At 37.6% G+C, this 15,498-nt stretch overlaps 1 protein-coding gene across 6 annotated transcripts in view; it reads left to right on the forward strand.

Moving 5' to 3' along the window:
• Positions 1-14,337, forward strand: part of SLC7A2 (solute carrier family 7 member 2) — a 61,070-nt gene extending 46,733 nt beyond the window's left edge. For 4 of the 6 annotated variants that reach the window (XM_042470535.1, XM_042470532.1, XM_042470536.1 and 1 more), the window contains 5 exons: positions 2,246-2,348; positions 4,580-4,782; positions 5,269-5,435; positions 7,896-8,004; positions 9,277-14,337. In XM_042470535.1, coding sequence (XP_042326469.1) covers positions 2,246-2,348; positions 4,580-4,782; positions 5,269-5,435; positions 7,896-8,004; positions 9,277-9,470 — 776 coding nt within the window. In that variant the 3' untranslated portion in view covers positions 9,471-14,337. Of the gene's footprint in view, positions 1-2,245; positions 2,349-4,579; positions 4,783-5,268; positions 5,436-7,895; positions 8,005-8,855; positions 9,037-9,276 lie in introns of all 6 variants that reach the window. The other 2 variants (XR_006104272.1, XM_042470537.1) reach the window with 2 other exon arrangements.
• Positions 14,338-15,498: the final 1,161 nt, after the last annotated feature.

The raw sequence follows: 15,498 nt of genomic DNA on the forward strand, positions 1-15,498 counted from the left end.
ATTCTGCCATTTGTATAATAGTCATGTACATAAACCTCTGTACTGAAAGTAAAAATTGCAAATGGAATGTAGCTTGAAGGATGAGTTGTTTTTCTTCTTCCCTGGTTCCCCCTCCTGCTCCAAAGTGGCATTGTTATTAACAATTCAGCATGATAACCTCTTTGTTCTAAGTAGTGCTAAAATTTGATGTTGCCTTTATACCAAAAATCAGGAGTTCAAAATTGGGCAGTCTAAACCAAATGAAACCATATACTTACAGGTTAATTTTTTGCCCATGTAGTACCTATGTTGGCTGAAATTTGAGAAAAGAGAATAGTCTCTTTGATTATTAGGTTATCAGGATAGTAGAACTAAAGAAGACACGCCTTCTCAAATCATTTCATATGAATTTCACTAGTTTCTTCATCAGGCAAAAGTGTTAAAAAGCATATGGGAGGGAAATTAAAAATATGGCGATGTTTAAGTCACAGGCCTACATGTTGTCAAGGTATTGTTCTTAGTTAAATTGGTATCGAGGACAGAGGCAATCTGGATCTCAAAGAAAGCATTCTTTTGAGACATTAATGGCCAAAAGGAATATTCTCTGCCTGCAAGGATATCCTTCCATACCATCCTAACTGAGAACAACATCTTGACAGAATGTAGAGCTGTTACTCTAACACTCTCATCTTTTTTCTTTTCCTCCTATATGATTTTTATTACCTTTGCTTGATGAAGCTTTGAAAGCTTGTGTCATGTATTTTGTGCATTTTGGTTGACCCAATAGTGCTATCACTGTTTTGTGGATTTTGGATGTTATCATCCATTATTTTATTTATTATCGTATCTCAAAAAGGTTAGCTTCCAAGAACTAGATATTTAGAGTTAGCTTCTGCCAACCCATACCAATATAAATTTATGAAAGTGAGATTTAATTTTAAATTGATAGTAGATTACTCATCTGAAATAGATCTTATCCAAACGTAACACAGTGCTCCCCAAAACATGGATTCTACATCAAAAACCAACTCGGGAAATGTGCGCTTTCATTGCTTCCCCCTCTTGGGGTAACTTCCTTGCCTTTCCTTCCCAGTGATAATTGGGGCTACACATTACACGTCTACCAGTGCAAAATTTGGTTCCCCATAAACCTGTAGCTGATACCATGATTTGAAGTGGTATTGCAAATTCATGGTTTCCACTAATACATGTGCTAAACTAATACATGTGCTAAACTAAAACTAATGAATAATTCCCTGAATCCAACATGGTTGTGGTACTGTGGAACCTCCCTCCCTCTCTCCCTAATGGATTTGCAATGGATTTGCCACCCAAAGCAGCTGCATATGGTCTGCCAGATACTCAAAACAGGGGTTTGTGGTGCACAGAAGGCTGCAGTGGGAAGGACAAGTTCCTCTTCTCACTTCTTCTGGATTCAGCCATTCTGTCACAAGAAGCTCATTGTTGGATGCTGCCCAATGCTAAAGAAGGAGGCTGGTTCCTGATTTTTTAAAATTGTGATTTTCAGGGAACCAGCATTACATCTGCCAAAGACCACATTTGTAGATTTTATGTTTTCAAAAAAATCTGTAGCCTGTATCCTCTATGTCACACATGCTTTATTGGTTTTAACACTGTTTAAACTGGGAGTATATTTTACAAATGTTTGAATGCTGAATATTCTTAATTCTGTGCATGAGCTTTCTGCAAGAAAAGAAAGAGATCAAGGTTTGATATGGGCACAATGCACAGGAACATTTCCTATCTAAATTCCATCACAACAAATGGGATTTGAGACAGAACAAAGCTTTCTCAATGCTCACTGTTTCAAGATGATTTAGCCACAGTGCATTTTGCCCATTTCATCTATGCATGTATTTAAATGTATGGTGTTCGCCATGAAAAATTAGTTTTTTCTAGTTTTTAATCTAAAATTAGATTAGTTTTTTAATCTAAAATTGGATTAAAACCAACTGTTGAAAACAACTGTAGACTGTGAAATTATAAAATTAGCAAAGTTTCCCAAACGATTTATTTATTCCAAAAATGTTGCAGTATACTACAGTAATACAGTAATACAGAAATGTCAATATTGGCATAAAACACAGTTTTCATTCTTTCCATAATTTATAAGATCTTGATTTTTCTTGACTTGTGCAAAGAAAAAGTTTCTAAGAGAAAATATTAAAGGTTCTGGGTAGCACAATAGCAATGATTTTCTTAATATATAAAACATCTTAACACAAATTTTACCTTCTCCCTCTAGCTCTAATGGCTTTTCTCTTTGACCTAAAAGCCTTAGTAGACATGATGTCTATTGGAACACTTCTTGCATACTCACTGGTAGCAGCTTGTGTTCTCATTCTTAGGTGAGTTCCTACTATGGGTCAATTACTATTTTATTATTAATAAATTATTTGAAATGCAATCTTCTTTAGTAATTGCTGATCTAATTTTGTTTCTCTTGCAAAGATGTTTAAACCAACAAAATGCCTGTCCAATACATAAGTTATGCACAAGATCAACCATTCTGATACTATATATAAATTTTAGTAATGCTGTAATATAGCAGCATAGAGCCAGTGTGATGTAGTGGTTTGAGCACTGAGTTATGACTCTGGAGATCAGGGATCGATTCCCCACTTGGCCATGGAAACCCACTCTGAGTCACGCACTCTCAGTCCCAGAAAATCCCATGATATGGTCACCTTAGGGTTGGCATAAGTTGGAAGTGACCTGAAGGGACACAACATCAACAACAGCAACAACAAACAGGAGGAGATGGGATCCAAATCTAGGATTTTTAACTTATGTATAGTGCTTGTCTATTGCTTAGTATAGTAAAATCTCTAGGACGTACATGAAATATAAACAATACAAAGCAGTTTCAAATCAGTAAAAGACCATAATAAATACTTAAATACAGTGGGACCTCAGTACACATGGGAGAATCTGTCCCCCCCCCCCCCTTGAATACCAAAATCTGTAGATGTTTAATTCTCATTGTCCCCAACGGCAACATGTGCATGCAGCCATGTGCCATTAGGCAGAATGGGACTTCAGATGAAATTGTCTTTAATGAGACATGCACACGCTGCCACTGGGGTCAGTGGTGGCCCAGCCATGTGCACGTTGTGATTTCAGTACCAGCCAGGGGCTTAAGATTGACTCAGGCTGGCATCCTTACGAGGTCACTAAAATGAGTACCCAGCTTGTTGGGGGCAATTAGCTTACACATTATAAACCGCTTAGGGAGTTCTTAAGTGCATTGATAAGCGGTGTAGAAATGTGCATGCTATTTTTTACTGCTTTAGCTGTTTTTGGTCCCTCCAGTAAGTGGATGGAGGGAGCCTATTTTGTGCAATTGTTTGAGTGTTGTACTAGGACTTTGGGATACCTTGGTTTCAGTCCTTGATCAGTCATGGAAATTCACTGAGCAAAAGACACTCTCACTCTAAGAGGAAGGTCATGGCAAACCTCTGAATAAATCTTGCAAGAAAACTCCCTGCCCTAGCTTATGTTCCATATAAACACACCATAGGCAGCTGGGCTGCCTTGCTTCCTAGGCTAGTGGATCCTAGCAGTGTGAGAATTGCATGGTCCTTTGTGGGTTTATGTGTGGCCCTTAGGACTCGAAGGACAAAGACATTTGGCAAAAAAAAATTCTGTTCAAAAAAGTCAGACCAGATTAGAGTCTCTGAAACTGTTCTAGGGGTTTCCGTAAGGAGCCAGTATGATGGTGTGGTTTGAACATTAGACTATGACACTGGAGATCAGGGTTCAATTCCCACTTGTCCATGGAAACCCACTGGGTGACCTTGGTTGAGTCACATACTCTCAGACCCAGAAAATCTTGATAGGTTCACCTTAGGGTCACTGTAAATCAGAAACGACTTAAAGGCACAAAACAACAACAAGAAGAACAATGAGATTCCCCTCCCAAAACAGCCTTAGTTTCCATTTAGATGCAGCATAAAGTGATGAAACATCACTTTCATTCTACCAAAATGAGACTTGTTAAGGGATGCTGCAGCCTTTCAGAACATGGAAGGAGCCATACATGGTGTCATGCAGCATTCTGTGCTCCAGAGCATGCCCAGCCCCAATTTGGAGCATAGCACATAGCTATTAATGGCCAGACAAAGCTTCACAATGCTGCAATTACAAGCATCCCATTTGTACACCTATGAAACGAATCACTTGCATATCGTGAAATGATTCATAGATAGATCAGAGGAACTGTAATAACTGTATTTGTTCCTGGGACAAATAAAATGTACGTTTCAGAGTAAGAAGAGAGAGCATGAATTACTTGGCTGCCTCTTCCAACTACTCCTCTTCCCCTCCAATTGCTGTAACTCTTCCAACATTAAGGAAATTTGGACCATCATTCCTGTCATTCTGCAGATTTTAAAATAAATATAGCCGTTGTGCTAAACAAATGGAATAGGGATGCTGCACAGAGTACAGAGGAGAGTTTTTTGTTCACTTGACAGCCTCTGAAATGTATTCTACAATATAATGTATTATTGAATGTCATTTTAAAAATTTATTTTCCTGGTTTTACTCAACAATTTTCTTTGTGTGTTTGTGCACACAGGTACCAACCCAGCTTAAACTATGAGCAACCTAAATATTCAGCAGAAAAAGAAGCTCTTGAAGCATCTGAAAGAGAATGTGCAAGTGAATCTCAAATTAGTATGATACCAGGGCACAGTTTTAGCTTACAAACACTGATAAATCCATCAAGTTTGCCAACTGAACAGTCTGCTACCATGGTTAACCTGCTTGTAGGTGTGTTGGGTAAGTCAAAACCTGTTTTGGGTAAGTCTGTAGAGCATCTTTGAAATTCCAACTAATAAGCATGTAGCATTTAAGTAAAACAAAAAGTCAAATTCATATGTAAAATGATAGAGCAGGTGAGGCTGGAAGAAATTTTGTTCTAAATTTCCAGTGTGGAAAACTGAGGGAAGAATCATAGAATCATAGAATCATAGAGTTAGAAGAGACCACAAGGGCCATCCAGTCCAACCCCCTGCCATGCAGGAAATCCAAAATAGAAGGCTAGTATGCTTTGGCTGAGGGTTATGTTGTAATGATATAAATAGCCTAGTTTTCAAGGATTCATTAAGAGGAAAGTGGATGCCTTTCATTTTTGGAAAAAAAACCTACTTTCATTGCTAAAGATTCTTAAATGTTATAAAAATAACGTTTAAAAATGTTACACACATATCTAAGATACTGAAACAATCTGTTCCTTTCTTGTTTCCCTTGATCGTCTCCACATAGGTCTTCTGGTTTGTGGCCTGAGCATTCTGACCACTTACGGGATCCATTTTCTTGCCAATCTGGAGCTTTGGAGTATTTGTCTCCTTGTAGCTCTTTCAGTTCTATTTGTCATCATCATACTTGTCATCTGGAGGCAACCTCAGAGTCACCAAAAGGTGGCATTTATGGTAAGAAAAACAAAGAATTGGATTTCTTAATATAAAAAATACAAGTGGGTAGTAAATAATGCTTCTAATACTTTGGGGGAAATTCTGTGAAATGGTACTACCGCCACTGTTATTTTAGTAATGAAGATAAATGTATAAATGCTAGCAAATAATCACAATAGTTTATTCATTTACCAGGATATTTGACAAACCAACCTTTCAGTGCACTTAATAGACTAAGCATATGATTAAAATAAGCAGTAGTTTGTGAAAGTTCATAACACAATAAACCTGTTAGTATGTATGGTATTGAAACAGTTTGTCTTCTTAATGTAAATAACCAAGCAAACAAAAACACTTTGTGGAATTTAGCCTCCACTGTAGAACAAGCTGAGAATTCATTTTTGTTAGCGCTGCAAAATATAGCAAATGTGATTAACTGATTTTAAAATTACTGTAGTTTTTATTTGACTAAAAAGATTGAGCAGCAGACTTTTTAAAAATTAGTAAAGTATCTTGGATCAGTAGTGTCACTGGGGGAGGGGGTACTGGGGGTGTAGATCACCCAGGTGACACCACAGAGGGGCTGACACCCAATTGCCCCTGTCCCCATTCAGCCCTGCCACAGTCCACCAGCAGCAAGGAGCCAGGCTGAGCATGTGCGCACCCCTGACATCTCCTTGCCGCTGCCCCTTTCTCCCCTGAGGTGGCAAGGACTACTGGAAGACGTGCATGCTTCTCCAAGCTCCATACCGCCACTTCTTTCTCCTCTTAAGGAGCAGCAAGGACTATTGGGAGGTGTGCGTGCTTCTCTGGGCTCCTGAGAAGAAGGAGTTGGTGGCAAGCATGGGGGCTATGGCAGGGAGGGGCACGGGCATGTGCTCGGGCTGACTAAGCCTGTGCCCATACTTCCTTGCAGAAGCCCCACCCCTTCCGCCTCTGAAGAAGCGTCCACTGCACCAGGTGACACCGATGGCAGGGACACTGCTGTCTTGGATTCTAAGTGGCTTAACCTTTTTTTCTTTTTTACTCATGAATGAGAGAATGATTCTTTTAAGAAGATGCATGCTAACACATGTGTGCATAAAAAAACCAAATTGGGTATGGTCGCCTTCAAAAACAATTGCTTTATTTCAGTGCATTTCTATGCAGATTTTAATTAGTCTAAGAAATTCACATGAGTGACTAATAGAGCAGTCCTAGCCCTCAGACCTACTACTGGGATTAGGCTGGGGTAGAATTAACTCTCTGCTGGCCACATGAAAATCTAGCGCTCCACCACTGCTGAAGCTCTACATGCAGCTAAGTCTACAGATGTCAAGCTCTGGCAGTAGTATTATTATCAGTAGTAGACCATGGAACAGGATATTATGAAGTCAGATTTAATCCACTGCATCTAAATCATCTTTGATTCCTCAAGAGACTCTGAATCAGCTTTTCTGTAGCTAGCATAGCGAATTTGTTTCAGTGGGATGGAGGTTTCAGATAACAAAAAACCCCATAATTACCCTTATCATCATGAACTGTTCAGCATCTGGAAGAGGTGCCTATTCAGATATCCCAGTTTTTATTTTTCTCTTCGGCATAATCCTGTGAATTTATTCGTAAGCAATGCTCACTTTGTTCAGTTCATCTTATTTCACACTAAGCAAATGAGAACAAAGAAAATAAACTAAAGAATAGATACTCTGAACTGAAATACATATTATAATTTAGGAATAATATACACAAAGTTGGCTATACAGTTGGTCCTCCACATTTGCAGGGAAGCAGGACCCCCGAAAAAATGGAAAACCATTAATATCTATTGTGGATTCCTTCCTTGGCAGGACCCTCTTGAGGGCAGCAAGAGTCTAGGGAAGAAAGAGGGGGTGCTGCCACTGCCATGGTCCCTAGGGAGGCAGACCCTCCCTGCCTCTTTCTCCATCTGTCTGCTCTCTCTGCCTCTTTTTCCTGTGACAAGCTGGGGGAGGGGGTTATACAGAAAACTGCATTTCTGCCCTTGGGGAATCCTTCCATATCTTTATACCCTTAAAGATAAAAATATATTCTGCAAAGCTAGAAGCAGCACACAATTTGTGCTGCTAACAATCATCCATCTTGGCCAGAGTCCATCAAGCATTACTTATATCTGTATACACACACTTGAAGTACTTCTGTATGGCTAGAAGGTTGCACCAACTTCCCTTCTGCTTACTGCCCCATATATTTGGATGCTGTTCTGGAGGGTCTCCTGATATTTAAGTGGCTTTCAGAAGGATGCAATGGAACTAGCAGGTTGTGAGAAACCCTAGAGTGTATGCAGAATCTTGTCTGTGGACTTCTAGCTCCCAGCCCACATGTTCCCTTGCGGAACTGTGGTCTTTCCTTTTCCTGTCTGAGACTGCATATCTAGACTCGACCAAATTAATTACAGCAGTATTACTGTAATGTTCTAGGTATTTGGCAAAGAAACTGAAATTGTAAAATATTTGTCTTTAGGTTCCACTTTTGCCATTGTTGCCCTCTTTGAGCATCTTAGTGAATATTTACTTAATGATGCAGCTAAGTGGGGAAACTTGGATTCGTTTTAGCATCTGGATGGCACTTGGTAGGTATTCCTGTAAGAGCAGAAAAAACTTGTTGTGAGCTTCCTTCAAATAAAGATTTATCGACAGTTTCTAAGTTTCTAATATAGAGGGTATTGAATCTGGCTCAGTGCATGTTCATCTCTTGCCAAAAGATGGTTTCCAGCAATCACACCACCAAATTCCTGGATGAGCCCTAGATCTGAACTCTTTGCTTTGGACAAACTGTGTATGGCTAGCAGGCATCAGTTATCTGGTACTGCCTGTGTCTTAGATATTTCAGACCCTTGGAGATTGCATTGCTGGAAATCCTATTAGCCATGAGGAAGTATTTTCCAAAAATGAATGTTTACTCACCCCAAAATTTGTGGGAATAGAAACTGAGGGTTAGATTTTCCTTACTTTGTACTAACAGGGTAGAACTTAATATCCTTCAGTACCTTGATCCTCAAGCACAGTGTCCATAGTTCTAAATCAGCTACTTAGCTTCACAACTACCTTAGTTACATAGTTAAGTAGTAACTTAACTTGATCCCCCAATCCAGACTTACTGGGCAGTAGCTGTTGTGAGTCACAGGGGTCTGTTCTTCTGTTGATCAAGATGTAGTTGACTGATGCTTCCAACCCCTCCCACCAATGATCTCCAGTGTGAGTCGACAGAAAGATCTCTGAAATAATCCCCCCTCACACTGAAGATTGCCTGTGGCAGTGGGATGGAAAGGTCAGCCAGCTGTATCACAATAGACCCAAGAACAGACCTTTTTTGCTCACAGTGGCTGCTGCCAGTTAAGTCTGAGTTGGGGGACTGTAAAGATTGCGAATATAAATCAGTCATAAATGCATACACACATGTAACTGCAATTGTGAATTCCAGCCAGTGTTCTTGGAGAAAACACAGATGCTTGGAAGAATCCTTCAAACTGCTTTTTGTTCATCAAGGCTAGGACTGCGTAGACTGAATTTGAAATTCATACACTTTCATGAAAACCATTGGATGATCTTGGGCCAGTCATTTTTTTTTGGACTAGCCTATCTCATGTGGTTACTTGGGGCAGGTGAGAGATAATGTATATTACACCGAGCTCACTGAAAATGACTATGTAAAATTATTAAGATAGCACTGGGCTAAATGCTCAATACAGGTGGACAGAGAACTATGCTCATGGGTAATACCAAATATTGATCAAGTATGAAGTTGTGACTATTTTAGTAATCATAAATACAACTAAAGAAAAATTGCAGAATATATTACATGCTTGGTGGGAAAATGTTTTTCTTTTCTTTTCATTTGTAAGGTTTCCTGATTTACTTCTCCTATGGCATACGACATAGTGTAGAAGGCCATCCTCAAGAGGACGAAGAAGATGATGATAGCTGCTCAGAAAAAAGTGAAATGCTAGAAAAGGACCATCGAAAAGAGGCAAATGAGCATGAAAATGCAAGTGAAAATGCTCAGTTTATTACTGATGAAAGGACAAGTGAATGCTAATGGTTGCCAACCTCCATGTTGTCTATGTTTTTCAAGCACTGAACTGTCACAGAATATAGTTGTTGGGGAGTGGGGTGAAATGGTCAAACATTTGTCAGCAGTAATCTGCTTGTGCTTTATGAAAACATCTACCAGAAAACATGAATGATGGATCTAGACTGGTTGCTAGTTATCTCATCCAACTGAGAACTTCCACAGATGTATTATCTGAAGTGAAACTACCAAGGAAGTGGAAGGGAAGAGCTTTCCATTGGTTACTTTCTACCTGTATGTCACTGTTAAAAAATCTTGAGGATTTTTTTAGTTGCATCATACAATCTTAATTCAAAGATCACCTTGCAACTAATTCCTTACAAATATTTGAAGGTGGAGGGATATGAGTTCTTGTGTTTGAGTTCCTTTGATGTAATACCTGTTTTAAATAGCCACATAACTAGACCCTTTTCAGCTACTCTAAATTCACAGAAATGTTAAAATACAACTAATTAGATGGGTGGGTAGGTAGGGAATATAAACAGGAGAATTTTAGCATGTATTAGTGATGCTGTATGTATGGTATGTGTTAACTATTGCTAAATTTTAATGTGAAGCATGAATATTCTCCTGAAAATTCTTAGGTTCAAGAACAGTATTTGTAAATAGTAACATATGGATACACTTCCAATGTTTGAAATTACATTTTTAGTCAGTCATTTTCCAAGTGAAAGTGAAAATGAAAAACAGACCTTTGCTCACTTACAGGAAAATTAAAGTACAGTACAGACAAATGACATGTATCTATGGGACTGGGGATTTTTTTTAGGTGCAGATGCTCCTGTTGAATTGTCTGATGGTGGTGGTGATGATGCATATATGAACAGTTTGGATTGCCAGTAGCTGTCTAACAATAAAACAGTGTACTCAGCTGACAACATAGACATATATTGCTTAAGTAATCTGACCTCTGGCAAACCAAATAAGTTCACTGAGAAATATTAAACTACTACCCCTACACTGTCTGTTAGGATATTATGGACCACAGTAAAGCTTGATTAAAAGTAGTCTAGCTTTTTGTTTGAATCTAACAAATTGTGATTCTTATTAACTATGGTTGTTTGAAAGAAGCCAGCTTCAAACCATGGCTTAGGAAGTCGGCTTATTTAAACAAGCTGTCCTAGGTTTAATATTGTTTAGTATTCATATATAACACTACATTATATGCTGCGGGAGCTATAAAAAAAATCAGAAGTGAATTATTTCAGTCTTGTCCTTCTGGCTCCACAGGTAGAGCGAAGGATGCAAGCCCAAGATTTGTTACAGTTTGTTTTCCTCCCAGTAAAGCCCATCATGGTTTAACTAAATGTTCAAACATCTGGGATGTCCTTCTTGGAACTACCATATCTGGCAATGAATTTCATCATAACTGCACTAATATTTATTATATAAACCATGACAGAACTTTATTTTTCTAAGGAATTGGTTAAGAGGTGTGTTTTGCATGTTAGAGAGGGGAAGAAAAGTAGAAAAAGTAATTCATTTTTAAATAAAACTGTATATATGTATTTTGATTTAGATGTGGGCACCTTATTTAGTACAAATGGTCACTGTTGTGTTGCAAATTTTCACTCACATTTATGGTCCATAGCTTGATTCTAGCAAGTTGCATTTGTTGCACACCACTTATGGTAAAGCAGTATATTGTATATGTCCAGATCTGGTTCACACATAACCCTACTTATGAGGCAGTATATGTTGTATGAGCAAGCAGTAGAAGAAGCAAAACTGTCTGGTAGCATAACCTTTCTCCTTCTTTTTTTATTTGTGGTGGAAGTGTGGGATAGAGAGAATGAGCTTCTGTAGCTTACTCCAGTAGTGAAATAATTAGAATGTACATCTCCCACAACCCTGAAACCTCTTATAATAATCTTTCAATTTTTTTCATTGCTGCTGTGGGGTTTGAAAACCATATTTTAAAAGAAGTGTAAATTCTATTTTTTAAGAAGCTCTTGAAAATAGACTGACAAAAATACCTTAAAGAATTAATCTATCTTAGACAGGATTTTCAATTTCTTTTTCCAAATCTTAAGGTTCATCTGCCCTTAACTGCTATTATAACAGTAGGAAGAATAACAGGAGCCACCCAGTTGTGCTTGGCTATTGTGTTTATCTGCCTTCTTGTCTGTCAAAACCTATGGTAATCCCATGAATTCAATAGGGTTTTCATAGGCAAGGAATACTCAGAGGTGATTTTGTCAGTTCCTTCCTCTAAACTATAGCCTATGATACCTGATATTCATTGATGATCTCCCATTTGAGTACTAACCATTGCTAACCGTGCTTAACTTCCAAGATCCAACTGGATTTGGTGCCTTCAGGGCATTTATATACTCAAATGTGAAAAGGAAATAAAATTCACCTTTGAACCTTACACAGTAATATGAAGGGCAGGGAGAGAGAGCACAGGTCAATTGCATTGTTCCTCCCTATTTTACCCCACTTAATTTCTGAAGCCAGCCTAGAAGTACCGAGTTTCGTAAGAGCAGTAAATATGGCATCAACTCCTCTTGTCTTTAAAATATAAAGAAGCTATATTTTAATCTGCTTTTATGCATAATAAATAGCAGGAAAGGAACACTTATAGAAATAAATGCATAATTCTAATGTACAATGTGCTAAGAAGCTGTCATTATTGAATGTAAATAAATATTGCCGCAGTTATGTATTGCTCTGATTGTTTGTTCTATTTGCAATATATATAAATGTACACACATAATTGCAATAATTTCTTAAAATATTTGTATTACTGAAAAAGGGGCAGCTTTATTAAAAATGTGAAAAGAGACTTGACGATTTTTAATATGTTTTTAAGTAATCAGTTTTTTAAAAGTTAGTTAGATTGAAACTGCTACAAACAATGGAAACTGAACCAAATAAAAAAACCTATCAATCTATATTATATAAAGTGATACAGCCATACATCCTGAGCTAAATACTCCTGATTTGGAAAACTTTTCCCACTCACCTCTATGAATGTGGAGAAAGGTAGGAGAAATACACAAAAATGATTCCAACAGTGACTGAATGGAGAAGCTATTTCACATCTTAGGTCTTCCATGTTGGGAATTTTATATGTGCAAGAAGCCTCTGCATCTTGGTAACCTTGGTAATAGGTATTTACACCTGTGTCTTGAAAGAAATATTGTAAGAGGTAGCACTTATGCTTTGATTTCTTGAAGTAATCTGGATGGATACCCACTTACTTCAGTTAAATCAATATTAGATTTAGCCCCTGAAAGGCCAAGACATAGCCACATATATTTCAGGATTATAGTTTCTCAACCTCCCAACAACTCTGTGAAGCAGGCTAAGGTAGAAAGGACTTACCCAGATTCACCAACTGAGCAATAGACCTGAGTGAGCAAACAACTTTGTTTTAGCATGAAATTAAATGCCATATTACTTTCCCCCAATAACATGAAGTCTTGTAAAATGTTACTCACCAATGCCAAATATTAAAAACATTATTGATTTCTTCCTCTCATTCCGCCTTTCTTCCTACTGCCAAAAAAATTAAAATTCTGTAATGCTCTCCCTCATTGTAGCTAGATTTTACAAAGTCCAAAAATCTAGAAATATGTTCATTTGCTTTTTCAGATGCAGCAAATGTGGCAATGTTCTCACTTCCATGTAATTTTTGCTCAAGTATTTGTGTATATAGTGGATAAACATCCCAGTGTCTCTATGCAGTTAGACTAACTAAAACCTTTTGAGTCAAGGTCAGCAGTAGTGTGTGGATTAACCATCCAACACTTAGTTTTACGTCTCTGTGATCTTAACAGGAAAATAAATGTGCTTAACATTTTTTTTCTCCTGCAACAACTGGTCCTTAGGCAGAACAATCCTGTGGTTAGCTAAAGAGAGCTATGAACCTTACAGCTTTTAAAATCTGGGAGGACACCTACCAGCAGGGTGGACATGAGAGATGTGTGGTGTTTTCTTCTCTTCCTCCAGATCCTTTCCTTGCTTTTTTCCTATTTTCCTCTCATTTTTTTAGATTGGCTTTTTAAAAAATCCATATTCATTTAATAATTTTGCTTGATATCTTTTACTATAATGTGATAAAGGTTGCAGTCTTTACGTTGCCTTATTGAAGGCTGTAGGAATTATTTCTGAGTTAAAAATGAATGGGATTGGATTGGCAATGATCAAAGAATTTCTAAAGAAGGTAAGGAAACCTATGCCCTTCTGGGTAGTGTTGGACTCCATTTCCCATCAGCCCTAGCCACAATGAGGGATGATGGGAATAGGAGTTAACTTACCCCAGAGGTTTTCTATCTCAGTAATTGCTTAGTAGGTTTTCTTTATTTTTAATTTTTTTTCTTTTTTCACTTGTGCCTTTGGCAAATTCCCAGGGAATTCTGCATTAATGGGAAACTTAGGAAGAACTGCCACAGAAGGTCACTATAAAAATGCTTTTGCGTACTGTACTTTGCTATTTTAAAAACTTTCTAAATGAGTGCTTACCTTGGCTGCGTCACTATAGGTTGTATGTTTTATATATAAATGTTCACTGTAATCATGGTTACCATGTATATGTTTGCTGTGCGCATAAATGGGGATAAATCATTTTTAAATTTAGTCAAGATTTTTAAAACGATACTAGAGAAAAATCAGATTTTTTAAAAAATGATGTACAAAAATGTGTTTAAAGAATAAAAATACTTGGTGCTTTGGGTTTTTCACTTTTACAAGAAAACATCAATCGTTCTTTGTTACTGTAGACTTCAATAAATTTATACTGGTGCTGTTCATTGTAAACATGTTGCTTATGACAGTACATGTGCATTTATTCTATATTTTTTAAAATAAAGTATAAAAGTTTACATGCTGTGTAGGTGTTTTTTTTTTACTTTTATCTTCCAAAGTGGTAAGGATACACACACACACACACACACACACACACACAGCCCGCAATGATAAATATAGGTTTTCTGTAGGAACATTAAGGCAAAAATCTTAATGGTCATTTTTTATACACATTTTGTAACTTAGTTTGTTGTTATCGTTGTGTGCCTTCGAGTCATTTCTGACTTATGGCAACTCTAAGACAAACCTATCATAGGGTTTTCTTTGGAAAATTTGTTCAGAGCTAGTTTGTCATTGCCTTCCTATGAGGCTGAGAGAATGTGACTTACCCCAGTGGGTTTCTGTGGCTGGGCCTGGATAGAAAGAAATGCTTAACGGTGACTGGTACAGTGGGCACCTCTGGTTTGTATACTCAGTTTCCAGTTATAAGGTTTTATGCTACTTGTCAAAATGTATAAGAAGGAGGAAGACCAAAGACCACTATTCTCTGTTGATGGTTTTGATAACTAAATTACAGCTGTACAGAAACTACAAAGAACTCACATTATAACAGTAGGTGGATGGGAACAACAGAAGGAGAGGTGAGGTAGCTAAGGAACTGTTACACAAGGGCCCCATTCCCACTTACAAATAATTCTGCAAAGCTATCACCAAAAATGGCAACGATGCCCATTCCTGGCTTCTTTTTTTACAGTGTTCATTTGAATTTTTGCTTAGTTGTTTTTAAGCATCTCTTACTAAAAACAGCTTGAGATTAGCCTGCTGGAGCAAAACATAACAAAAACTCTCATGGTTTATTTGGTGTATGCTTTTGTAGACTTCTCACCCTTTCATCAAATAGACCAAATTAAATTATGTTTGGCTAGCATCCTTTTAATTATAATATCATACGTTAGAATTACAACCTCATCATTTTTTCCCTATTCCCATTTGTGATTGTTCTTTCATTACTTGATTTGTAAATGACCCCGAAACCCACTTAAAATAAAAAGTGGAGAATAGGGAGGGGTGATTTTAGTGAAGAGAGGTTCATCCGAAAAATGCAGTTAAATACATAATAAAATATTGTTTCTATATGCCTTGCCATTTTCGAGGCATCATGGGGAATATTTATTTATTTTGTTTCATTTCTATGATGCCGTTCTCCCAGGAAGGGCCCTAAGGCAGCTCACAAGATAAAAAC

Source organism: Sceloporus undulatus, chromosome 5 (assembly GCF_019175285.1).
Source record: "Sceloporus undulatus isolate JIND9_A2432 ecotype Alabama chromosome 5, SceUnd_v1.1, whole genome shotgun sequence".
NCBI lineage: Eukaryota > Metazoa > Chordata > Lepidosauria > Squamata > Phrynosomatidae > Sceloporus > Sceloporus undulatus.